Source organism: Amphiprion ocellaris, chromosome 9, assembly GCF_022539595.1.
Source record: "Amphiprion ocellaris isolate individual 3 ecotype Okinawa chromosome 9, ASM2253959v1, whole genome shotgun sequence".
NCBI lineage: Eukaryota > Metazoa > Chordata > Actinopteri > Pomacentridae > Amphiprion > Amphiprion ocellaris.
The window spans coordinates 24,115,433-24,141,243 of NC_072774.1; the positions used below are offsets into that span (position 1 = coordinate 24,115,433).

The following is a 25,811-nucleotide window of genomic DNA, read 5'->3' on the forward strand; positions in this document are numbered from 1 at the left end:
TGACAGCTATCAGCCACACCCTCTACACCAACAAGCAGTAAGTGAGAGGTGAGCAGATGGATGGATGGATATAAAGACTAAACAAGTCAATGCAGGAATGAATGGGTATTATGGTGTTGTGTAACAGAAAGGTCTTTTACGGCGTGTAATAGCCACACCCTCTGCAATAACAGGCACACAGAGGGCAGGGATGGATAAATGAATGGATCGAGGGAAAAACTTGGGGTAATAATGGGCTCAATGGGGCTGGTAGTAAATTATACGTAGTAGTTTAACACACTGTCAGCTAGTATCTCTGTGGTACAGTTTGTCTCTGTTTAGCATTTAGAAACACAAGCCTTTTAGAAGAGCAGCAACATTCAATTGGCACTCAAATGATCTCATTATCACCATGTTTTTTTTCTTTCCCCTTCAAGTTGAAACACAGAAACATCCAGAAATTCATAGTAAAATATATTAAATGAAATATTGCATCTCAGGTTTTCTGCAGTTGATTGAAACTTTTATAAAATGAGCTTTTTGCTACACATGATAAAATACCGTTATTGCATATATGACCTTTCTACTCCAGGTTTGTCAAAGCAACAATGACAAAATAGGATAAATTTTCTAACTCTGAAACCAGAGTTTATCTGATCTGAAAAAAGATCAGAGAAAAGTGACTTAGCACACAGCTTTGCAAATGGTAATTTTGTTCGTTTAACCCTGACATCATTCTACGTTCATTTAACCCGCTTCAGTTCAATTATCCACGCACTTTTCTTCACACAATGTTAATTTAAATATAAGATAGATCAGTCTTCAGTGCAGACATGTTCACAACTAGATTTTTTTCTCACTCCAGCTCTAAGATACACAACCAGAGCCAGAACCTGACAAAACAGCTGACAAAATGTAAAAATAAAATAACTAAAGCTGTGAGCCTCTCTTTCTGCTTTATGTGAGTGTTGTATCAGCAGCCTCCTTTGTGTGTTTTGTTCAGCCTCTAAGACAGTTGTCTGTAAATGTATATTGTGAATGTTAGTGTGAATGAGTGACAGCTCAGTGTGTGTCTCTGCATGAAGTACGGACTCTGCTGACAGCAGAATGGCTCGCTCAGTTGGAGGAGATTCACACTTCACATCAGATTATCACAACCAAACACACACACAGAACCATGCACGCATATTCTGACTATCAGAATGTCATAACTCTGCACAGTTTCAGTCGAGATCTCTGTGCCCCCAGCTTTTCTCTGCCACACCAACACACACAGACGTAGACATACACTCAGTCGTCCCACAGAGAAACCGACTAGTCCTACTGAGCAGCCAGACAATAGCTCTGTCAATCAATGTCAGGTCTCTGCTCTGCTGTCCAGCCTGAGGCCTTCCAGTGGACAACTAGTTAGCCTGAGTGAAGGAAGCTGACATTCGCTCCAGGCGCTTTCATTAGGCCCCAGCTCCAACCTCCCATCTTCACTTAAATATATATACATTTTGTAGCTCCATGTTTCCCACCGTTTCTGTCAGTTTTGCAGGGAATGGGTTCACTGAGTGCATGCTAATGATGTTTCTTTTACCAAGTCCTGCAGTGTTTTTTTTTTCTGCAGTGGTAAAGTCACTCCCAGCTTAGTATAAAGTTGATGTCCGTGTAAAGGAGTGGAAAAATAGGTTTCAAAATCCTAAAAAAATGAATCAGTATTCTCTGCTTTGCAATACTGAAGGTGTGTCTGCTGAAGGTGCTGACTGACAGCATTCACACCAGCCCAAGTGAACCATACTAATGCAAACAGATCTTGTTTGATTTTAACCAAACAGGTTAGATGTGTGGTTACAGCATATTTTCAGCATGTTGCGCCTGTAAGATGTAATAAACTAACTAGACAAGGCAGCTTAAACTCATCCGTGGGCATGTATTACAGTACCAGGTTTTTGCAGAATGAGAAGATGAAGGCCAGGGATTGAGCAACTTGATTCAGCCGTGCTCGTCAGTAGCAGATTATCTGTGAATCCTGGTTGTCTCTGATGCAAGTTTGTTAAACTCTCCAGTGTAAAATAGTCACTGAAGAGGCGGTTGTTTGTTGTGATCCTTCACAAAATCAGTCATCTTTATCTCATTGTTCTAAACACAGAGACTAAGCTGTTCTACAAATTCTGGCATCCAGAAAAGATGAATTTTCATAAGTAGATAACAACTACACACTGTAATAGGTGAAGTAACTCAACCAGGAGAATCACTGATGTTAATTTTTATAGTGTTACAGTATTAGGAAGAGGATTTGGGCTAAGTATGGCTCCAGTTTGTCACTGAGCTATAATTTATGTCCTGCCCCAAAATGAATTGTGGTCATTAAGGTTCAGTTGTAACTTTTCATATAGTAAAATAATTAGTAGGGAATTCAAAAATCTATTTCAAAAGTGCATGTCTGAATTTTAAAGGATTTTCTCCAATTACCTACTGGAGGACCTGCTAAATGATGCAGCTGCAGTTCTGATGTTATGGTAGTATGGTTACAATGACAACAAACTCTTTTATTGCAGTTTATTCAAGAAAATTAGTCTTAAAAACAAACATAATGACTAATGAATATTCAAACAAAAGAATTTCTCTGTATGTTTTCAAGCTAAATTTGAAGTTATGGTGTGAAATTGTCCCTCTAGTCTTTCTTTCTGGACTTTCCTACTTCTAACCCTGTTCTGGTATTTGCTTGGTCTTATTCTGTGTGGAATACAGAATCATTAATCACTATTATTATTACCAGTATTTTGTGTATGCCATCTTTTTTTCCCCAATGAGTGAAACTGGTTGATATCTGAAATTTGGTTATATAGATGAATATGAATGATTTTGTCAATTGTCACGATTTTTTATTTTTATTTTTGCAAATAATAATGTTTTGTCCTTTTTGTGTCTTTCAGGAGGCACCAGAGACATCGGATCAGCATTGACCAGGATGTGTATGAGACATCGCAGCATAGAAGCTAAACTCAAACACTTCTCCATGTAAGGAACATTACACATAACGTATTGCTGTGCAGTTTTTCCCCTTTTCTTCTGCTCCATAATACTGTTGACATTTACCACCCACACTTGAACCCTGCTACTTTCCTGTTATGCAGCATTTGATTATACAGTAATTTTCCAGTTCTGATAAAAACTGTCAGCACCAAGGAGTTTTTGAAACTTTCAAAGGTAAACAGTGTTTTTTAAAATTTCCTCTCAGAGTGGTTTCGATATTAGTAACTCACAGTTAATGTACTTTGACCCACGCTGTTTCCCAGCACTGTAGCTCCAACAAAATGGTCTGTATTTGAATTGTTACCTCACCATATCCTCCATGTTTCGACATTTGGCGTGCGTGGGTGAAAATGCTTCTTGTCAGGGAATGCTGGGAAAGAGACGATTTGTCTGGCAGCTCGAGCATCTATAGTGTCTCAGTGAAGACACACACACACATTTCTGTAACCACACACACATTACTCAGACAAGGGGCTCTCTAATTTCAGTTGGCATTTCAGCAGAGATTCCTCTTGGATCTCCATAGCAGGGTCTGTGCACTGGGGGGGCTGTGATCACCAACCTCCCACTGACACTCACACTTTGTAGAAATGTCTGCAAGAGGGAGAAGTCTAATTTTAGTTTCATGCACTAAGACTGCAGCTGTCCACCTCTCACACTGAGCCTCCTAAACACTCACAATACATCTTAAAGATGGGCACAGTTGGGTAATGATTGACAGACATAACTGCACAGGCTACCTACTTCCTCTTATGACGCACAGTCAGACTTTTTTCTCACAGTCGGTGTGTTTCTGCCTCCCTCTCTGCCTGTCAATGATTGACACCAGATTATGTGCCATAAAAAAAGGCAAACCAGACCTAATGATTTTTAAGTCTGACAGTCTACTGCTTCAGCTGGATGACAGATATACTGTTGCACAGTGTGTTAAAATGTCTCCCACACACTCTTCTGTATAATGAACCCACACCGATTAAAGCTCAAACCTGGCACTTTAATGTAGTACCCAACAGAAACTGAAGAATAAAAATGTGCACCTGTCCAAATGCTTAATGCAAAAGGTTTAATTGATCAGACCGACCTCAGATCAGAAGTGACTGAGCTGCTGTTTTCATAGGGGCTTCATGGAGGGTCTGATCAACCCTCTACAAGAGCAGATGGAGGACTGGAAAAGAGGAGTTCATACTCTGGACAAGGACCACGCAAAAGGTGGGATAAACAAACCAATGTGATTGCACACAAGAACTTTCAAGCAGCATCCTAAGTAGTTATGACCTTAAACACAGGGTTATATTCAGGTTGTTATTGCATTTTTGTTTGTTCTTCCATCCACAGATTATTACTATGTGTAATGAAAAACTGCAACTTAACACAGCTAGTTGACCTTTGTACTTTTTCCATTTGAACCAGAGTATAAAAGAGCTCGGCAGGAAATTAAGAAGAAGTCCTCAGACACGCTGAAACTCCAGAAGAAAGCCAAGAAAGGTAAAGGAAATAAAATTTCAACAATTATTAACAGAAAATACTGCTAAATTCAGGTCAGCTGTCAGAGATGGAAACAAATCTCGTACTAACAATCTTGCAGTATTACTAACAATAATTCTTGTACACACAGATGAGTAATCAGAGTATGAAAATCAAATAAACTTCACACCACACTATATAGAGTAAATTAATATTTTCATTGCACAGATTAAAAAACTCTCTAAATCTAGAGATCAGACAGTTAAAAGCTTTACATGTTTAGTTTCTGTCAAGAGTAGACTAACCTCTTGGTAAACCAACAAGTAACATTCTTTTTTTATTCTCAAATACTTCAAAGTTTAATCAGGAAACATGCTATTTGAATATTTTACTTCCCTCATATTAAAAGATCAGTTGTGTACATGTATTACAGCAGATTCAGGAGAAGCTCCATGCTTCTTCCATAAATGCTATGTTCCTCCCATCACTAGACAGCCTAAGACTCACAGTGTTTCTACTGACCTCTAGGCAAATCCTACAGTCCTCTCTCTTCTTGGATGCCAACACACCTAAATTAGTTTTTTTTTCCCCTCTGCTTGCTGTGTCAAATGCATATGAGGATAGAAGGAAAAAACAGCAACTCATCTATAGGTGAATTGCTCCAGTTGGTAGATTTTTAGTTTAGTCTTTTTTATGTTGTACTAAATTGAGGACATCTATCTGTAAGAAGTCAACATTCAGGACTAAAAAACATCTGATTATTGAAATCATAAAACATGTCTTCAGATGGGTTCAGCTGAAGAAACAACCTGTAAGGAGAAAACCTGTATATGTGAGTTTTTCATCAGACAGCGGTGATGTGTGCAGAAGAAGTTTGTCCTCACTGATTAAGTTGTGCAGATGTAGTTCAGCTAAACATTACCTTACTTGGTAAACACCGTGTTCCCCTCTGCTGTCTCTTGGCTCAGTTGCTACATACACATTCACCTACCTGGAGAAAAAATACTGTACACAGAAAAGGAATAAAGTGAACAAGCCTCCAGCATGTTTAGGGACATTGCTAGTTTGAGTTTCAAACCACTGAAAGACTTGCAGTCCTGAAGTTAAAAAATATTTGAGGAAAAGTACAAGAAAATCAATCATGGAAGGCAGTAGTTCTTCTTACTATGCAATAAATTTAATTTAGATATAATTTATACCAGCATACTTATATATCATGTTTAGCAACATCAATTTTTATTAAGGTTGTCTTGATGGCTTTTAGTTCTCTAACAAATTATACAGTTCCATAATTCCAAATTTATATAGTTAATGCATCGATATATGAGAACATTGCTAAAGCCAGATGATATCATCAGTATTTCTGTTCTAATGTGTAGGAAAATGCATATTATATCTGTGTAAGTATCTGATACTAGGTAGGAAATGTTTAATAACGATATTATTTTTTCAAAAAAACTAAACGGGCATCCAGACACTCAAAGCTGCACATTTCTGTGATGGATTAGTGTTTAGTTCTGGCACTCTTTCAGTTGACTTGGATCTTTTTCCTCTCCTTGTCCCCATGTGGTTCTGATACCATCCTTCACCTTACGCTGCACTGCAGCTGATAATCTGGGTAAGTCAGTTTGTGGAATAGACACACTGTCCAGACTGTTGCTTATGCTGTAATGTTTAACCAGACTTCTTGGTTGCATTGTGAAGTAGCTGCCAAATACACGGAGTTTCATACAAATAATTATATGTGTAAATGGTACTGAATATATGCATGCTGAATTTTCCTCCACAGATAATGGCAATTTTGACACATCAAGATACACTAGTGATGTACAGTATAGCCTGTGAATCTGTGGTCCCCAGGTTTTTACCCAAGTGTTGCAGAAAGTCAGGACTCATCCTTTTTGCTGTGTCCTCCTCTATTTTGTCTGCTTTTTTGTCTCATGAGCCATCTCATTTACTGCCGGTAGTTCTGGGTTAGAGGTCCCATGTTAGAAAGCACCTGAAGTAAAGAAACATTCTTTAAAAGAGAACTGAACAAAAACAGGTGCAGCTCTGTAATTGACTCTGAGCTCTGACCACTCAAGGGTTCTATTAGAAAAGAAGAATTCTTTAATAGGATCAGTTTACAGTAATGGTTCTGATGTACTTTAGTGGTGGAGATGGTGTTTACAGGAGGAGGAAGAGGAGGTGAAGGAGGCCTCGGTAGCCTTGTGTTCACTTTGATCCTAAGAGGTCTGGCGTGTTGTGCGTCACAGTTCTGTAGTGTTAGATACAAACTGTCTGTCTTTTTGTTTATCAGCTCTGCAGCATCCACCTTAAATATGTTGTATGATGGCAATTTCCTGTTACATCGCTGTGCACACTTGCACTTAGTGACAAAACCAAGAAGGAAATGTTGCCAGAAACAAAGTTTAACATTAAACAATGTTGATGTTTTGTAGTCCTTTAAAAGATTCCCCTGATATTGATGAGAGTTTGTTTATACTGTACAACTGCTAATGAAAAACAATAGAAGCAGATTATTCACAAACCTTAAGATTACAATTGGTTACATTTGTACGCATTTTTAAATTATAGACAAGGACTTTTGCCCTGATGTGTCTATAGTAACTGGTGCAGCGTCACATTATAATAAACTGGTAAACCTCATTCAGCTGCAGACGGATCCAACTGACCAATACATTACCAATTCTTTGAAAATTATTAGGCACACAGCTTTAATACAAGCATTTTGGAGATCCCCCAGTGATGTCAGCGACTGAAATTGGCTCATAGTAATTTATACAAATATCTCACTCAAATTTAGAGTTTACTAGATTGAGTCATACTACTGAGCACTCTGTTTGCACACAGAAATAACTCACCATCTGTCTGAGTCTATATCTGATGTTTGATACGTGTCTTGTGAGGGTGTTTTTTTTGACCATGAGACCCCAACGGCGCTAAGAAACAGCCTGTGACTGCAACTTAATGTAATCATTGGCCATGTGAAAGCTTGAGCAGTTAATCTCATTTGTGTGTGCACATGTAGCTGCATGTGTGGAGGCTGGGGTCCATTTCAAGCCCCTCAGCCAAACTACAAAGAAAAACTATAGAAGTGCAATTCTTGAAGTTTAGCCTGATGTTAAGCTTTTACCCTTAAACCTTTGGCTTTATAGGACTGTTTACAACCAAGTAAAGCTAAAAATGGGTTAATTATTATCTTCTGTACAGTATTATACACAGATTATTCATCTGCCTGCCTTCTTTTGTTTTTCACTCACGTCAAGAAACTCTTCAAAAGAACTTTGAAATATCCAACTGGTCAGATATTATTTAGAGTCTGCTGTGGTGTCTTACAGTTTTCGTGAATGTGAAAACTTTAAGACACAAATTCAACCCAGAAAATCAGTCGTCAATCTCACAACCACCAACTGTCTCTAATCGAACACTGAAAATGGAGTTTGTGTCGTCGGTTTGTTCACAGCGCAGTCAGTGACCACACATGTTCACTGAACCTCACTGTTTATTTGTGGTTGAAGAGAAAAAGCAGCAATCAGGACTTTGTCATTCACAGATGCACAGCTTATAGCACAGAGCCTGGGAATGTGGACAGGCGAAGAGAACCCAAAGCAGAGACAAAGTTGTAACATAACAGAAGCTGAAGTTGGGCACTAACAACCCCTTTGTGCACCATAAGATGAAATTTAAAGCCAGGATGTGCCTGCATTGTCTGAGCATATTCTCCATCCCCGCGGTTGTATATTTTACATCAACTCTAATAACTGTCTGGAGCTGATTAAGTCATGAATTTCCCTTTTATGGTTAGTTTCCACATGAGAGCTGTGACGATGTTTGCTGTCGAGGACCTCATGATTCATTTTAAAGGGGTTAAATTCTATAATAAAATTAGTTTTCAAAACTTCATCTTTTCATTTAATAAGAGAAGGGATCTTAATAGATCAACCTTTAAAAGAGTTAGACGCACTGGAGGCGCTGCTCAGGCTCGAAACAACAAAGAAAATATTTGGCTTTCTGTCTGTCTCAGACAAAGTACCTCAACTTAGAGCAATATCTTTCCAAAACCACTTTGGTTATGTTGAAAAAACAATCTGCCAGTATGTGAACTGGTGGGAGAAAACCAGAACTCAGTGTGCTCCTTCATTTTATTGCGTGCCAACGAGACACCACAGCATCTTCGACTTCTGGGCTCGGAATCTGCTTTTCTTTGTTGATGCAAACTGAGACCTAAAGTTTAAAACTCACTTAGTCTCAAAACAGAGTTAAACACAACCTGACTGTAATGTGATAAGAGCATTTCTCAATGTTGTGTGACACACAGCATATGACCAGAGCCCACATCCACTCAGTCTAGTTGTTTTCGTGGCATGTAAAGAGCATTTTGACAATAAACAATCCTGTAGTTTGAAGTTTCACTTTATAGATGCATTATTTTTGGCATTACCTGTCAATAATGATTTAACAGCTGTTGATACCTAATGATTAAAACATTATTTGAAATGTCAACCCAACACAACATCATTTCTGTGGCAACAAGATGGAAAAAGAGTTTGCCTGCAGGGACATGAATGATAATGAGTTTGGTCCTGAGGTGGAAACCAGACAAATGAGTGAGGCCAGTCTGAGCCCTTCCAGGTTCATTCATACATGCAGCTCTCCACACACCCTTATACAGTGTAATTGTAGAGTAGCCTGCTACAGAAGTGGCCTTTGGATCTATACGAGCCTGAAAATATATACCTGCAGTCAATTTACTTCATCATGGTCTCTGTAATGGAATATACTAGGAGCTGCCATAAACGCACACATAACTCACATCTGACTGAGTTCAGTGCTGAACTCACCCTAAATGGACTCCTGCATGTGGCAACTCACTGTCTTATTTCATCAACAACAAGGATCCAAGAACTCAAACTCCCCTTTCATGGTTTATTTTACAGTAGCAGTAAATGTTTGTGTGCTCCAAGACATTCTTAATTGTCATTTTAATTGTGGTGAGTAGCTTCTTACTGCTGTATTTTAGAGAATATATAGACTGTAATGCAGTATCCGAGAGGAAACAGTTGATAGTGTGCCCTCAAGATAAAACACACATCCTTCTGTTTTCCATTTGAGGTGAGAGTGATTTCCCTGTGTAACTCTATCTGAGTTTCTTTACTACTGATTTGCATGATTCAGGGCCTTAAAAGTCCACAAAAGACGCCAGTTTGTTATCTTTGCTGCGACACAAGAGCAGATGCAGAGACCACAGAGTTGTTCTCTGTGGGTTTAACCTTGATGTATAAGAGTTAAACTGCGAGCGTATGTTGTTTGTGGAGTTTGAGTGGTTGAATAAAGCCTCTGAGGCTGCTGGATGTCATCTTGGGCAGTCGCCAGCCTTCCTGCCTCCTTAGAGAACTCAAGAGGGGCTTGATCTGGCTTTAGGGTAGTCTCTTTCTAAAATCACACACAAACACAATACAATGACACACAGTGCTTAATAACAGGATAACCTTGGGGTTGTAATTGTCCTCAAACATTCCTGGATTTACATATGCATATTAAACACACATACACGGCACCAGATGGTCCTGTGGATAACTTGCACTCTTGTCATTATTAAATCAGACACACACAGAGAGTCTTAACCTCCTCCACAAACTCCCAGGACTTGAAGTGTCTGACAAAGAGTAGTGGAAAAATGGTTCTCACTTTTGACTATCTTGTCCTGGTAGATTGAGGTTTTCAAATACAAGCAGTAGATTTGACTTTCAGTAGATAAACGTTTTGCCTCCTCTGAACAAGAGACTGCCAACACTTCAATAACAAGAGAGGCTCTTCATGCTGAGGTGATAGCCAAAAGTAGTAGACACTCTTGATTGCAGTAGCCATTTTTCCATTGTGTGTTTGTTATTTATGTGCATTTTGAAGCATTGCCTCATGTACAATAAATCTGCAGTCAATTATTTTGCAAATCAGTTTTTGCTGTCACTTGTTGTGTATGTATGACATTTTTGAAAAGAGGTATAATTGGGAGATAGAAAAAACTATTTTGAATAAGTTCTGACATTGTAAACATTTACCTGACATGTCTTTGCCTCTGGACAGCTTAAAACATGGCTGTTAGTAGCTGACATGGAAGAAAAAATGGCGCTTTTCCAGTTTAAAACAAAGGCTAAAGACTTCTATTTTTCTCTTGTTTTTTCAAGATTTTTCAGTGATTAACAACAACAACTGGTTCTGTTTCCAGCGTATTCTGCTCTGTTTATTATAGTCATGTGTACCATAGCCTATAGCAGTGCCAGTCAACAGAAACAAACCTAAACTGCATTGTCATGTTTTTAAAAATCTTTGCAACATTTCAAAAGTTTGCCACAAATTCACTTGACAGTTACATGGAAACAGAGCTAATAAGAAGATAACATCTAGAAGAGTAGTAACAGTTCAAGATAGCAGAAGAAGGATGTAACATAAATAAAAAACAGAAAATGCCATCGAACTCATTCATTATTACATGATCATATTGTTTGTGTTAATTCTTGCATGTTACAGTAGCATAGCTATAGTATTTGTGTTGTGAAGGAAGACAAAGGTAGAATACTGTCTGTCTGGTTTAGCAGTAGTTGTAAATTTTAGCTAATTTTATTGCCTGTAATGACTTATACTTTATTCTTTTTGTGTTTGTGTCTGTTTGTTTTTAAGGCCGTGGTGACATCCAACCCCAGCTGGACAGCGCCATGCAGGACGTCAGTGATAAATACATCCTGCTGGAGGAGACGGAGAAGCAGGCCCTGAGGAGGGCTCTGATAGAGGAGAGACAGAGGTTCTGCTGGTTTGTGGCCATGCTGAGGCCTGTAGTGGTGAGTGAAGAGACCAATGAGCCTTTTCAAACACCCAGAGAGAAAACGTCACTTCTCTCCATAGTGCTATTCGGTTAAATCCCTCTGACAGGATAGAAGCTGCTTCCTAATCCATCATTAAATGCATATTTTTCCACTTGAGACAATCACAATTAAACTTTTTTTTACACTCCAGCTGCCATGTAAATAATGACTGTTTTCACTGTTGTGTAAACTCTTGAAATGAGATCATTCTGTCACTCAAACAGTAATTATCTGCTATTGACTGTAAATGTCTTTGTCCTTCCCCTCCTTTATTCTGACAGGATGAGGAAATTTCTATGTTGGGAGAAGTTACCCATCTCCAGGCCATCTCTGATGACCTCAAAGCCTTGACCTCTGACCCCCACAAGCTTCCTCCTGCTAGTGAACAGGTGAGGAAGAACACAGATAAACCTGATGGAAATAAATCCCCAAAAATGGACATGTGCTTATTTACTGAGTTAGACTCCTTGAATTAAACATGTATAGTAATACTTTCCTTCCTTCCAGGTGATCATGGATCTGAAGGGCTCGGACTACGGCTGGTCCTATCAGACGCCACCCTCATCCCCCAGTACCACCATGTCCAGGAAGTCCAGCATGTGCAGGTAGGCTTATACAGCCAATCACAAGCCTCCTTGCATGAAATAAATGAAACAGACTTTATTTTTCAAATACACAGTAACCTACTGCACCTATAACACATTTAGCAATTCAGTTTACTATAAAATGATGTTAAATGGAAAATGAAATTACTTCATTCTAATTTCCAAGAACTGAGGAAGGAAGAGATGAAAGTGCAAACAGAATCTGTTTAGAGATTATACAGTTTTATAATAGCATGACATGTAAACATACAGGATATATTAGAATCTCTAAATCTGTTATTTTAACCCAATCAATTTTTGTCAATCTGCATAACATTTTACAGCAGTATAAAGGGGAGTTGAACAAGATGTTGGAGAAAAACTTGTTCAAACTATGTCTGCCACCTAGTGGTAGTATGAGCTGTAATAGTTTGCACTTTTTAAAAAATATTTGCACATGGATATGTTTTTTTGAGACATTAAAAATAACTTTAGATAAAGTGGATTCCTTGAAGCACATTCTTAACATATGAAAAAATAAAAGAAGCCCTTTTTAGCTGTTCAGACCATGTCCTCTTCACTCTGTTCTTGCTGCTTCTTGTGTCTCCTGATGATTTTTCCAGAACTGGTTTGGTTTAAAGAGAGAAAGCTCATGCTTGGGTTGCGCATTGCTTTGCAACTGTCTTGTGAAAATCATCTATTCTGGGGTTGTGGGTGATGAATCAATACTTTAAATTACATGTTGTGGCATGATGACATGCTACAGGGAAGCAATTTAGGAATTTCAGTCCAAAATGAGGCCATTTTTCTTATTTTTCCCTTGATTCTTTTATGAATGTGTTTTGAAGATACAGCAGTTTCATCAGATGGTTCAAAGCTTTTGCTTCTTCTGTTGGTTCCAAAAAATCTGTTATGGAATCTGTGATTCATTGCAAAACAGTTTTGATGCTTTGCATTTTATGATTTTTACTCATTTCATGACGTGTTTAATGCACAGACTTGTGTGTGTTTCTTGTTTGTACATGATAGTGTAGCATTAGGAGCTTCAGCTGGCTACAGTTTTGCCTTGATCTTGGACATCTTTTATGCCTTTTTTACATTACAGATTCTGAAATATCTGCTTTAGATGTTCAGTTCACACAGTAATTAGACTCTGTGATTAAGCTGTTTTTGCGTTTCATGATTGTTGTGCAAAAATTTTCCGACTCCAAGGCATGAAATCCTGTGATTTCCTGCCTGTAATTACTGTCATTATGATTTCATGCCTCTTGTGTTGGTTTGTTTTGTTGTTTGGTGGGTTTGGCCTCAGTCACTGCCTGCTGCATCTTGGTGTGCTGTGTTAATTGTTTCCCACCATGTCTCCTCCACATTCCCCCAATCCTTTGCCTTCATTCCTTCTTTTATTCCCTTTAACTCTTCTCTCCCCAATCTTTCTCCTTCAATCCATGTCTTTGGGTGCACCTTTAATTCTCTACCTATCACTGCCAAATCTCTCCTTGCTCTGGTCCTCCCCTCATCCCCCTTTCACAGTAGTCTGAACAGCGTTAACAGTAGTGACTCCAGGGGATCCAGTGGCTCTCACTCTCATTCTCCTTCCTCCTCTTCTTCCTCCTCTTCCTCAAACCACCTCTTCCACCACCATCACCCCCGCCATCGATTCCGCAGCTCCACGCTCCCCCAACAGGCCCCGGCTCGGCTCTCCAGCATCTCCTCCCACGACTCGGGCTTTATTTCTTCATCACAAGACCAGTACACATCGTCCAAGTCATCCTCCCCGATGACAACTGAGACAAAGGTAAGAAAAAACCCTCAGATACCCACACTGAGCCATGATTTTGGATCCATCTCCCCCAGCTTCCATGAAAGGCAGTTAACTGGCAGCAGTGAGTCCGTGTGATCATGGTGAAGTCATTTCAATGCTATTATTATAGCATAAATGTGCAGGAAATTAGTCTGCCTCCATTCTAGCTCAGGGCAAAACAGGTCAGGCCCATCTTGCTATTAAAAAGTCGACCACTGTGACAGACTGTGGTTTGGCTAAACTCAGAGGCTTCACCGTACTTTGTGTTGTGTTTTCAGTAAATAGATCACAGTGAAATGACATGTTACACTGTCAACGGTACGTTTTACAGTCGCTAAGAGCATGTCTCTATCAGCAGGTCTCATTCTGTCCATTCCATCTGAAACAGGGTTTGAGATAATTATCGCTGAGATAGTCCAGGGGATTGTCTGTGTGGGGTTTTTGTGGTTTGAGATCAACCATGAGAGCGGCTGCACATTTTCTCAGCATGCCAGCAACCAGACTTCCTCCGTCCAGAACACACTGGTGTAGTTAGGCTCCAAGTTTTTATGATGCACTAAAGGTGGTTTGGCAAGTCAATCCCTGACCCATTTACAGTACAGTCCTGGGAATCAGACTCTCATTGCCTCATTCTCAGTTACAGTAGCTGACGTTTGAAGGAGAACAGCCTCATAGTCTTATGGATCTCTTTGATTTCAGTCTGTTTTGACCCCAGTCTCTAATCCCTATCTGGAGGGAAGCAAGCAAAATCAAAATTTATCTATATACATTATTAATGTTGATAAAATAATTAGGGCTTTAGTTGTTATAAAATCCCTTTAAATGCTATGCGATGCACAAGTGGAGTTTGTCACATTACTTTCTGAATCCCAAAGAAGAACTTGAGCTGCGTGTCCCTTCTGCAGAGCTTCAACATCTAACAGAACGCTGCAGTTAAAGCTGCTATGACTCCCAGTGCACCTTCTTTACAGCCGCTACAGTCACCTGGCTGCACTGCTCACTAACTGCTGAGAACTGTGGAAAAGTTGCCTCTGCTGTCTAACAAACTGCTTCTCTGGATTTACCTGCTGACATGTCTGTCTTTGCGATCCTTCCCCTGTGTGCATGTCCGTCCATCTGTCTGTCTCTCCTCCTGGTCTGTCTTTCTGGTTTCGACCTCCTGCCTGCTGCCCTGCTGTACAGCCTTGTCCCAGTTCCAGCAACTCTGAGATGTCAGAGACTTTGCAGCTTCACAGTGACTACAGCTCCCCCTCTTCTCTAGCTGCTGCTACTGCACCTCCGCATTCTTCTGACAAGGTGAAAAACACTTATCCACCATCAGCATTAGAACACATCGACTTTAGAAACTGTTAAAGCGAGCGAGGAACTGCCAAACTCCGCCGTGTGCATCACTTCCTCCAGTTTTCATTCATTTCAGTCTTTGTGACCGATTCCTTTGTTTTGTGTTGATGTGATCAATTTGGATTCCTTGTTTTTATTTTCCTTTGTGTTGTTTTGTTTCCCACAGTTTATCATTTCAGTTATTTATCCCATTGCATTTTTGTTTCTTTATTTTGTCTCTTTATGGCGTCACTCCTCCCACCGACACACAACCAGTTGTCCAATGGTTTTGACCACTACAGCCCTGCCAGCTCCCCCTACCTGCACAGCAACGGGGGCAGTTTGGGCTCAGGTTCAGGCACTGCCTTCCCCTTCTTCCCTCCTTCCTCCTCATCCTCCACCTCCTCCTCCTGCCCCACTCGCTCATGGTCTCGTCCTGCCTCAGCCCTGATGCCAGACTACCCTCACTACTGCACCATGGGCTCCGCCATGGTGCCGTCATCACGAGTCCCCAGCTGGAAGGTTTGTTCAAGTCCGCAGACTCAATGATCCACGTGTTTCCATCCTCATTGTTCACAGTTTGTTCATACGTTCTTCGATTCATTTATGATTTTCCATGAAATCTTTAGACTTCAAACTGAAATGAGGAGGGAGAGCAAAGCACACCAGCGAAATGTGTATCATTAGTAAGAAACACTGACATGTGTTTGTTTACAGGACTGGGCGAAGCCTGGACCTTATGACCAACCTATGGTCAACACACTGAGGAGGAAGAAAGACAAGGAGACTCCGGTGGTGGTAGACAGCAATGGGAATATGAACAGTGACAGCATCCCTCCGTCAGTCCAGACCTCACTGTCGACTTCAGCTCCAGCTCCAGCTGTAATACAAACAGCAAACCAATCAGCATCATTGGAAGGCAAGAACAGAATTGTGCCTGCGCCTCTCAAGGTTGGTTTTAGTCTTCGTCTCATACTACATATGCTTTCGTTTAACTTGGATTATTTGATTAATTAAACGTTTATTTGTGGAGTACATTTTAAAGGAACCGGAGCTGATGAAAATGCTGTATACGTTATAAAAATATATGCGAAAAAGACAGAATACAGGACATTATAAAGGCGTTTCAGGCTGATTTACTTCTGTTTCACACCTGCCGACAATCACATGAGAAATCTGGTCTGGACTGATGTTTAGCTCAGCTTATTTTCTACTTTGGGGAAGTTTACAAATCCAGTCTTAAACCTCCTGAACTGCTCACACATTCCTCTGGGCTGTTTGATATTTAGGAGTTAAGATTAGGAGGATTATTAGACTGTTTTTTAGCCTCTGAGGTTAACGTCACATGCAGATGTTAAAACTGATGGTTAAAATCTCACCTCCAGTCCTCACTGAAGAAAAGACAAACCCTGTTAACTGCATCCACAAGAATTTTCTCACCCGGACTCTTCAGCCTTCTGCTCTGGTTTTGTTTTCTCAGTGCAAAGTGTTTTTGTGTTCCAGCAAGTTTTTGAACCACAGTGTCCCTTTTGTTTACATCTGCTTCCTCCTGAGATCAGCTGTGTTGGCGGTCTGTTCCCTCTGGCACAATAACCTTAATAATGTCCTTCATTATTTCCAAATCTTCTAGTGTGTGCTTGTCTGAGGGCAGAGAGGTTATTATCTGTGAAGTTTCTCCTTATGTGTGTGATGCAACTCGATTAGGATTTAATAACTGCTGCAGTCTGAGCCTGGAATTACCCAAAAGCCTCGATAATGAAACAGTTAAAAGCTTAAGATGGAAGAGGTCTCGAGGTAGCATACCGGCAGAGAAGTTCCGTCAGATTTAGTCACTCACTGAGTTTTGCATTTAAGGATTCATATTAATACATCTCTTTTTACTTTATAACTTTATCTACATTGTAATGTTTTCCTTACAGACTCTGGTGCCAAATAGAGATTGGTTCTGTTAATAATTTGGGTAATTTGGGAGGATTTTGCTGTGAGAAGAAGCACTGCTACGTGATCTTCATGAACTGCTAATCTCTACTTTCCCTGCTTCAGGAGCTTCATATATTTTTTTCCCCACTTAAATTCTTTGAATCAGTCAACAGAATACATATAAATCTGTAGTAATCAGCTAAAGCTGTAGGCAAATTCCCAGAAAGACTTGTCCACTTACTTAGGTCCATAAATTGCTGAAGCTTATTAACATAGGTCAGTCTACACGTAATCTGTGACCTTTGAGTTTCAGTCGTCCTCCTATTGAACTTGTAGCAGGCCGATGTTTTTGCAGTCATGGCATTTAGAAGAAATGTTCCCATTTAATGACTTTAACGGATTGTACCTAATGACTTTAATGGCTTTAATGAATTGTACCTGGCGGTGTCCAGACTCTCAGACTCTGTTACTAAATCGTTCTCTCCATTGATTTAATCTATTTTTCTGCAGGCTGGTGATATTGAAGCCCATGATGAACTGGCTCTGGCTCTATCCAGAGGTCTGGAGCTGGACACTCAGAGGTCCAGCAGAGACTCCATCCAGTGCTCCAGTGGCTACAGCACTCAGACCAACACACCCTGCTGCTCTGAAGACACTATACCATCACAAGGTAGCCCACTGTTCAATTTTAAAGTTCACTGCTCCTTCTCTCTCATCTTCTAGTGTCAGTCCACTGTTAACCTCTTTCTTTCTTCCATTTCAGTATCAGACTATGACTATTTCTCCATGGCTGGAGACCAGGATTCTGATCAGCAGCAGTCTGACTTTGATAAATCCTCCACCATCCCCAGAAATAGCGACATCAGTCAGTCATACAGACGCATGTTTCAGACCAAACGTCCAGCCTCTACCGCCGGCCTGCCCAGCACTCAGGCTCCGTACCCTGCACAGGGGGGCTACCATGTGGGACCTTACCCCTCCACACCCATCCACACTGGAGGTTATCCGTCTAGTCCAGCTGGGCCTTATCCTCCCACTCCTACAGGTACAGAGTGTAGAGCACAAAGTCTGAGGCCACAATTGGGTTTGTTGTGTTTGCAAGGATGTACTGATCATACATGTTTGTTTCTCAGTCTCTTAATAAATTACAACAAGAAAATCTGCATGTAGTATTAAAAACATGAATATATTCGCAGCAAAATGGCTTCTACAGGTTAAAGGGAGTATTTAGTGTGACCTCACTTTGCACATTTAAACCTTTCTAGGGTCGACTGTCTTTGGAGTTCTGCTAGGATTTCTTGTGGATTTTATTCTCCAAATATGATTTCACTGCATTAGCCATGTTTTTGGAATCATTCTCATGCTGAATAATAAAAGTATTTATTTAAGCTGTGAGATACTTTTCAGAAGGAATATGTTGAATCTAAATTTATCTGTACTTTACAGCCTTCATGAAAAGTAGAAATGCAGCCTGAATCACAGTAGTCCCTCTTCATGTTCCTCTGTCTGACTGTTCCACTCACATATTGTCGACAATTGGATCAGAACATTTTAAACTTTAATTGTTCACTCCACACTACTCTTTCCCATTGACCTTCATGCCAGTCTTTTAGCTTTTGCGTATTTTAGCCTTGTTCCCCTCCTGATCAAACTACTCCAGACTGCAAAGGGATCAACTTAGTACTGACATGGAACTGGATATAGAACTAAGAATTCTTCTGGCTTCTCAAAGAAAAAAACATCATCAGACACTGAGTTTTATTGGCCTTCTACTCCTTTTTCACCTCTCCCTCCTCAGATTCTTTACATTTCTTTACAACAGATTGAATACCACTTCTTGAGTATCCAGTTTGTTTGCTGATTTGCCTTTGAGAGTGGCTTTGCTGGTGCAAAATTGTGTCATTTTTGGTATTTTGATAAAAGAATGTGCCTTTGTTTTATACTTTAGCACCCAACAACATGGATTAAGAGCAAACTTGGAATCAGACAACCATTTCTAACAAAATGTAGCTTCAATAAGAAAATTTTGACATGTCTTTGATGAAAGATAATACATGTACAATTATATACTAGATGATTAGTAACAGTAAAATGCTCAAGACATGTTTAGTGCTAATCTTCCATCTACAGCTGATCCAAAACGCTGCAGCCAGAGTACTGACGGGAGTTAGCAAGAGAGATCATATTTCTCCTATATTGGTTTCTCTTCATTGGCTCCCTGTTAAATCTAGAATAGAATTCAAAATCCTTCTTCTGACATATAAAGCTCTTAACAACCAATCTCCATCATATCTTAAAGATCTGATAGTACCATATTACCCTAGCAGAACTCTTCGCTCTCAGACTGCAGGCTTACTTGTTGTTCCTAGAATCTCTAAAAGTAGAATGGGAGGCAGAGCCTTCAATTATCAGGCACCTCTCCTGTGGAACCAGCTCCCAGTTTGGGTTCGGGAGGCGGACACCCTCTCTACTTTTAAGACCAGGCTTAAAACCTTCCTTTTCGACAAAGCTTATAGTTAGGGCTGACTGGGTGACCCTGACGGGGTGAGCTGGTGTTTTCATTTGCACAACTGACTTCCCCTCTTGACGTCCCTTTAGTTTGCCCCTAGTTATGCTGCTATAGGCCTAGGCTGCTGGGGAACCTCTCTTGATGCACTGAGCCCTTCTCTAACTACCTATGTATTTACTATATATACCATTATTGCATTACATTCACTCTGTTTCTTTCTGTGTCCTTTCTCCGAGTGTCCCTGGTCCCAGAGCTGGATGCTGGATGCTTCAGATGTGTGGCTGTGTTTTATGGTCCTTGTGTCCCACCCCCCACCTCTCTATCTCTACCCCTCTATCTGTATCCCTCTATCTCTACCTCTACCCCTCTATCTCTACCTCTCTACCTCTTCTGTCCCTCTCAACCCGTCCGGCCAGCAGGCAGATGGGTCCCCCCACATTAGAGCCGGGTTCTGCTCGAGGTTTTTTTCCCTGTTAAAAGGGTGTTTTCCTTGCCACTGTCGCCTTTTGGCTTGCTCTGGGGGTCAGGCATATGGGTTCTGTAAAGCGTCTCGAGACAATTTGACTGTAATTGGCGCTATATAAATAAAATTGAATTGAATTGAATTGCTAAAGAAGATCACAAGAAATACCCACTTTTGCCTGTAAAAACTTATTTTTTTTCCTGTATTTTTGTTGGTTTTTTTCATACTGTGCATGTAGTTCTGGTTATATCTTGATACAGAGACTGATAAATGTTTATGTGTAGTCATTATAAACTTTGTCAAACGGCAAACCTAATCATGTCTGAAGACTTTTACACAGTACACGACATGCTCACTTCAATCCAGCTTGTCCATTTCTAACACTTGATTTTATCATTTGATATCATGGTGGTTTATGCTAAGAATTTCCTTCTTTCTCTGAATTATTTCATCATCTGTCTTGCATCATAACAGCCTCCTGTTCAAGTCCAGGATTTTTATCTAGATCCAGCTCCCATAACGCCTCTATCCTCTATCCTCTTTCCTCCAGGTCATGGTCCAATCATAGTCACCCCTGGAGTCGCCACAATCCGCCGAACCCCGTCCTCCAAACCCTCGGCCCGCCGCTCAGGCTCTGTTGGCGGTACTGGCCCGATTCCTATCCGTACTCCTGCGGTGCCGGTAAAAATCCCCACGGTGCCCGACATGCCAGGAACAGTTAACGGGAGCAGGGGCTCAGAGGAGATGGGAGCAGAAAGCCCGGATTCTCCAACATTTGCAGGATCAGAGGATGTCGGCTCGCTGCCGGTGGTGTCCTGGAGCGGTCAGGCTTCAACCAACCCTCCCACTGCGGCCAACCAGCTGCCTCAGCAGCAGCTTCAGAGCGACGCCGGGGAGGAAGCAGCAGAACAGGAGGGAGGAAACATGCTGGTGGCCATCCGGAAGGGCGTGAAGCTCAAGAGAACCCTCACCAACGACCGCTCAGCACCACGAATCGCATGATGAAACCGCCAGAACACGCTGAGGTCACGAGAAGCACGTGACCTGTTGTCAAAGCAGCAGGGCTCCTCCTCTTCACCGTATTTGTAAATTAGGTCAAAAGCTTTAGAAAAAACATGTTGCTGGTAGAAGTGCAATGTGCAAAATGAACAGGCTTCTCATGCTAGTAGGAGACATCAGCTGAACCTCCTCCACATGCAGCATTTCTACGTTTTCACCCGTGAGAATCTCATTTACAAATACTCAAAAAAGACAATGTATAGATTGTTCGCCACATTTCTAATTAGGCTTATGATGCCTCGAATTATGTAAAGCCAGGTTCATTAAATGTGGGTTTATAGTGGGATCACAGGCCCAGTTGTATATTCCTTGTATAAGTTGAGCAATTGTACAAGCTTGTACAAGACTTCGTGTCTTATTTAAGGATTCTGGAGATGCTTTGACAAATCTGGACCCACAATGACAACGAAGAACATCAGGATGTGTTTTTGCTCATGAATGACAGAGCAGCATCACTACACAGTATGTTTATTTCTTTATAAGGACGGTAAAGATGTGCTTCACACAAACATGAGTCAGTTTTCTCCTTCATCAATTTCATGTGTACATTCAGTGCATTGTTCCGTCGTGTGAAGCACTCTGACTGCCTGGGAGCGTTTGTTTTAACCACTGCAAGCAGTAGCAGCATCCAGAGAGGAATATTCAGCTGCAGTGGGAGGTTCTGGCTCCTGTGGCAGGATTTCACTGCACCATTTGGCAACTCCTGAACTGTTTATTTGGAAAGTTGCCTGGTTAGGAGCTGCGTTGACAGCTGCCGAGACTCAAATACAGCAGAGTCAGTCCAACACTTCTGACTCTCTGTTGCTGCCAGAGTTTGACCTTCATCTGAGAAAACAACAGTGTGACCTGACTGTCACATGGCTGATGCTGTGACATCAAGAGACTCTATCAGTTTCATCCTATTTTGCTTTATTGGTTTTAATATTCACACAATCTGTAAATAATTTTGCACGAGGAGTGTCTCTGTATCTGTTCTGTACGTCCATGTTCATCCTGCTCCTCCATGGTGCCAAAATCATTCAGTTTCCGATCTTTAAATATGATATAATGATCATCATCACAGCCCATCGCCTAGAGATGTGAAGTGTTTTTTTTTTTTTTAATTCGACTCATTTAATCTGAAATCTCTACATGCTGAGCTTGTAGAACTTCGCAGTTGTTCGTCTTAACATGAGTCGTTCCATTATATTAGCCGTATAACAGCCTGCTGCGCATTGACCGCCCATAGCATCGCTAGTAAATGTGCCATGTCGGAACACACGTAAAATTTATATAAATATATATTATTCAACATTTTATTGAAGCTAATGGGGCAAAATAATTTTGATGTTTAGAAAGTTAAAGCTATAATTTGTAATGCCACGTTTTTTGTTCTGTCGAGTTGCTGTTATGTTGAATTCTTTCTTTTTAACGCGTGCAGCCAGTACTCTCAGATGGTCAATTTGATTTTTACATCCATCACTTCAGTTTTTTTTTTTTTTTTTATAGTATCAAAGGTGACAGATTTTGTTACCTTAAAAACTAGAAAATCACATAAAAATTCACATTTAACTTAAGGAAAATGTTGTTAATGGTACATTTTAATTATTTTTTTATTCTGGACAGTAGAGTGTTTTGAGGCTCATCCATTAGACCATAAGCTAAATAGGCTGCTTAGTCTGTATTTGATTTGCATTTCAGTTGAAGCACTGTGAGACCGTGGCTACTACAAGACGTGTGAAACTGTAAATAATATTTAGCTCCACAAGTTAGTCCAGAAACTCACAGTTTTAATTTATTTTCTTTCTCAGTCTTTAAATCTCTCCTTGTTTCTCAGCCTATCTCTATTTTTATACTTACAGCAGAATTATCAGTGTACCAGTTGTTTCCTCTCTGTGCATGTTCTATCTGAGGATGTGTTCAGTGACGTCCCGTATTTCACACACTCGCATAGGTTGCGTTTAAATATTCACATAAATCCATTCTGGTACAGAACACGCTTTTAAAACTAGTTTGTGTCAGTATTATGAGTCCAGGTTTTGGGATTATTCAGAGCTGCAACCACTTCAGTCAAGATTTCTTTCTGAATGAATACAACTAAATCTCTTCATTTTTGATTAAAGTAATGATTACTTTCTGGTTGCTCACCTATTTTGGGTGAAAACATCAAATCTTCCCTGATTCATTTTTACATGTTTCTGTTTAATTTTTTTCCATCCACTCGTCTAAAACTTGTATTATCAACCCATAATGCCCATATTTAAATTGCTAGCATAAATATATATTATATATTGCCAAATGTCAGTATATACTATGAATAAAAAGTTTATAGTTTGTGAAGGCCTATTTCTAGTTTAGTTTTTAGCTTATCCTCTCCCCCCCTCAGGAGAGTTGAGCTCTCTTTGTGTCCCTGTTTAGTTCAGGATATGATGCAGTTTGTTTCAGGAGGTTAAAGGTTGATATTTTTTGTGTTATGACAGCTATAGCAATATATTAAAAAAAAAAAAAAAAACATTAAATTTGCTTTGGCTCACTGACTTCTTGAATGTCTAAATGTGCAGCTAATGTGTCATGTTGTGATCTTGTTCTTTCAAGCCTGGAGCCCAATTAACCTGCCAAATAGTTAAATTATTTATGCTTCAAGGTTCTTCAGTAGCTCTGCTGGAAGTTTCCAAAGTGTTCTGACTTAACAGGTGAGCTTGAAAGTTTATTCTTGAACTAGAAAACTCCAAATTTTCCTTACTCATTTTAAATTTTGATTTAGGTTTCATCCGGCTAGAAATGATGAGCGACAAAAGATGGTAAGATGTTGGTGATATATTTTAAATATCCATACCCTTGTCTACAATCAGTGTCAAAGCCTTCATTGTAACAGTCTTTCTGCATGTCCCCACTTGGGTTTTGCTTCTTTTTCTTTTTTCCAGCTATTTAAGATTTGAAGGTTTCTTTGCATCACTCTGGTTTCCTCCACAGATTCTTGATGAGATTCAAGTGTGAACTCTGGGTTGCTTTAAAATGTCCATATTCTTTGATTTTAACCTTTTTAAACTCTTTGGCTACATGTTTTGGATTATTATCTTGTTGGAAAAAACATTTTCTGCAGATTGTCTGATGTTTCCTTCAGGATCTTCATCAGGATGTTCTTGGTGCTGATCCTTGGATTCTTCTTAACCTCTTACGGTATGTTCCTTGTCAGAGCAGGCCTCACTTTTGACTTCCTACCATGTCATTTGAGATTTTTTTTTGTTTAACAATGTGGGAATTCTTTTCCTTATTCTTGATGTTTTTTTAACTGAGGCCACTAACATTTAAAAACACTTGGATATGACTTTATAGGCTTGAGACATCTTGTTAGCAGCTACAATGTGCAGATTTCTCACAGTGACAGAACCTAATAGCAGTGTTTGTAAATGACTAGAGTGCTTCTGCATCAGCTGGTCTTAGTTTGTAGTGAACACAGTGCTGTAGAACATAGAAATGGTATAGAAACTGCTTTATCTCAACAATCTGCAGCAATTACAAGGGTATGAGTAATTTTGAACATGGCGTTTTTCGTAAAAATGCAAAAATATACATAGAAAAGGTTGAACACACAATGTCTTACTGACTTTTGACACCTAATATGCCATGAGTATGAATAATCTTGGGCTTGAAAAACGCTTTTAGATGCGTTATAAACCAATACAAACGATGTGTTTCATTTTGTCCACCAGAGGCCGCTGTTAGCTGACCTTTCCTCCATCAGTCTGCATCCTAAGAGGCCTCTAACTCCTCTGATCCATGAAACTACTTTAAACACTCACTTTCCTGACTGACTCTCACACACGAGCAGCATACTTGAGCTCTGAGTTTAAACCAACACCTTTCTGTTTGTGTTATTAGGCGCAGGCTTCTTCCTGGAGACAAATAACTTCCACATGGTGTCATATTTTCTCGGGGTGTGGACTCCTGTCTGGCTGAATAATTCAGATGCCCCACGTGTGTAACAGCAGACGGAGGGATGAGCACACACCCAGCAGACAAACACTCCTTTTACTGTGTTCACATCGCATCCAGGCTGGAACAATGAAAACAGAAACTTTAAAAGATTCTCCTTGTTGGTGTTTATCTCACTAAACTGTAACAAGTGGTAATCTGTCTTTATGTTCTAGATTTAACGCAGGAAATTGATTATAAATAGCACAGAAAATGCACTTATTATTTTTTTTCTCGCGAGAATACAGATTAATTCTTTAATTCATCATCTCCAGTATGAAAGGGCAGATTTGTGGCTTTGGTAGACACAGAATAACGCGCATCCAGTCCGGTGTCCATCTGGACTGGATGGACGTCCGGTGCCGTCACAGTTACGCACGGAGCAACGCAGCGCTGGGATTGGAAAATATTTTCGGGGCCGCTGGTCGCTTTAAGTTCCTCCCATCCGCTCGTCAGCTGCCTGCCAGCCAGAGGTTACGCTACTCCGGCAGCAAATATGTGATTTACCCGCACGCAGAACACTACAGCTCCGCTAAAGGTTCCACATTTCTGCGCCTCTGACCGCAAACCGCCGCCGCCGCTGAAACGTCTATGCGCCGCCGCAGCTGCTGCGTTGTGAAGGTCTGCTGAGGAGGTTTCTGGACGGGACAGCGGAGCATCGATTGAGGTGCGTCCGATAAGTCAAGTTTCAGTTTGATTCCCGGACGTTTTTCTCCGCTTTGTGTTTCCCAACTGACGCGTAAAATCCGCTCGAGTCCAAACGTGCGTAAATAATGTTGTCAGGCCCGTGTTCGGCTCCAGACAGCCTCCAGGTTCCGGAGGCTGCCGTTAACTGATCCTCTGCAGCGATGAATCCACATTATACGGAGATGTT

General features: G+C 40.4%; 2 protein-coding genes across 8 annotated transcripts in view; both read left to right on the top strand.

Annotated features, from left to right (window-relative positions):
• Positions 1-23,499, top strand: part of LOC111578981 (protein MTSS 1-like) — a 54,500-nt gene extending 31,001 nt beyond the window's left edge. Inside the window, exons 4-17 of one of the 7 annotated variants that reach the window (XM_023286015.3) lie at positions 2,901-2,985; positions 4,118-4,209; positions 4,411-4,485; positions 6,071-6,082; positions 11,146-11,303; positions 11,609-11,716; positions 11,835-11,932; positions 13,442-13,706; positions 14,895-15,008; positions 15,309-15,554; positions 15,750-15,983; positions 17,463-17,622; positions 17,716-17,997; positions 20,475-23,499. In XM_023286015.3, coding sequence (XP_023141783.2) covers positions 2,901-2,985; positions 4,118-4,209; positions 4,411-4,485; positions 6,071-6,082; positions 11,146-11,303; positions 11,609-11,716; positions 11,835-11,932; positions 13,442-13,706; positions 14,895-15,008; positions 15,309-15,554; positions 15,750-15,983; positions 17,463-17,622; positions 17,716-17,997; positions 20,475-20,926 — 2,381 coding nt within the window. In that variant the 3' untranslated portion in view covers positions 20,927-23,499. The remainder of the gene's footprint in view (positions 1-2,900; positions 2,986-4,117; positions 4,210-4,410; positions 4,486-6,070; positions 6,083-11,145; positions 11,304-11,608; positions 11,717-11,834; positions 11,933-13,441; positions 13,707-14,894; positions 15,009-15,308; positions 15,555-15,749; positions 15,984-17,462; positions 17,623-17,715; positions 17,998-20,474) is intronic. The other 6 variants (XM_023286020.3, XM_023286022.3, XM_023286016.3 and 3 more) reach the window with 6 other exon arrangements.
• Positions 23,500-25,229: 1,730 nt separating this feature from the next.
• LOC111578982 (transmembrane protein 65-like) overlaps positions 25,230-25,811 on the top strand; it is a 48,969-nt gene continuing 48,387 nt past the window's right edge. Inside the window, exon 1 of the mRNA XM_023286024.3 lies at positions 25,230-25,604. The gene's annotated coding sequence lies outside the window, so the exon portion shown is untranslated. The remainder of the gene's footprint in view (positions 25,605-25,811) is intronic.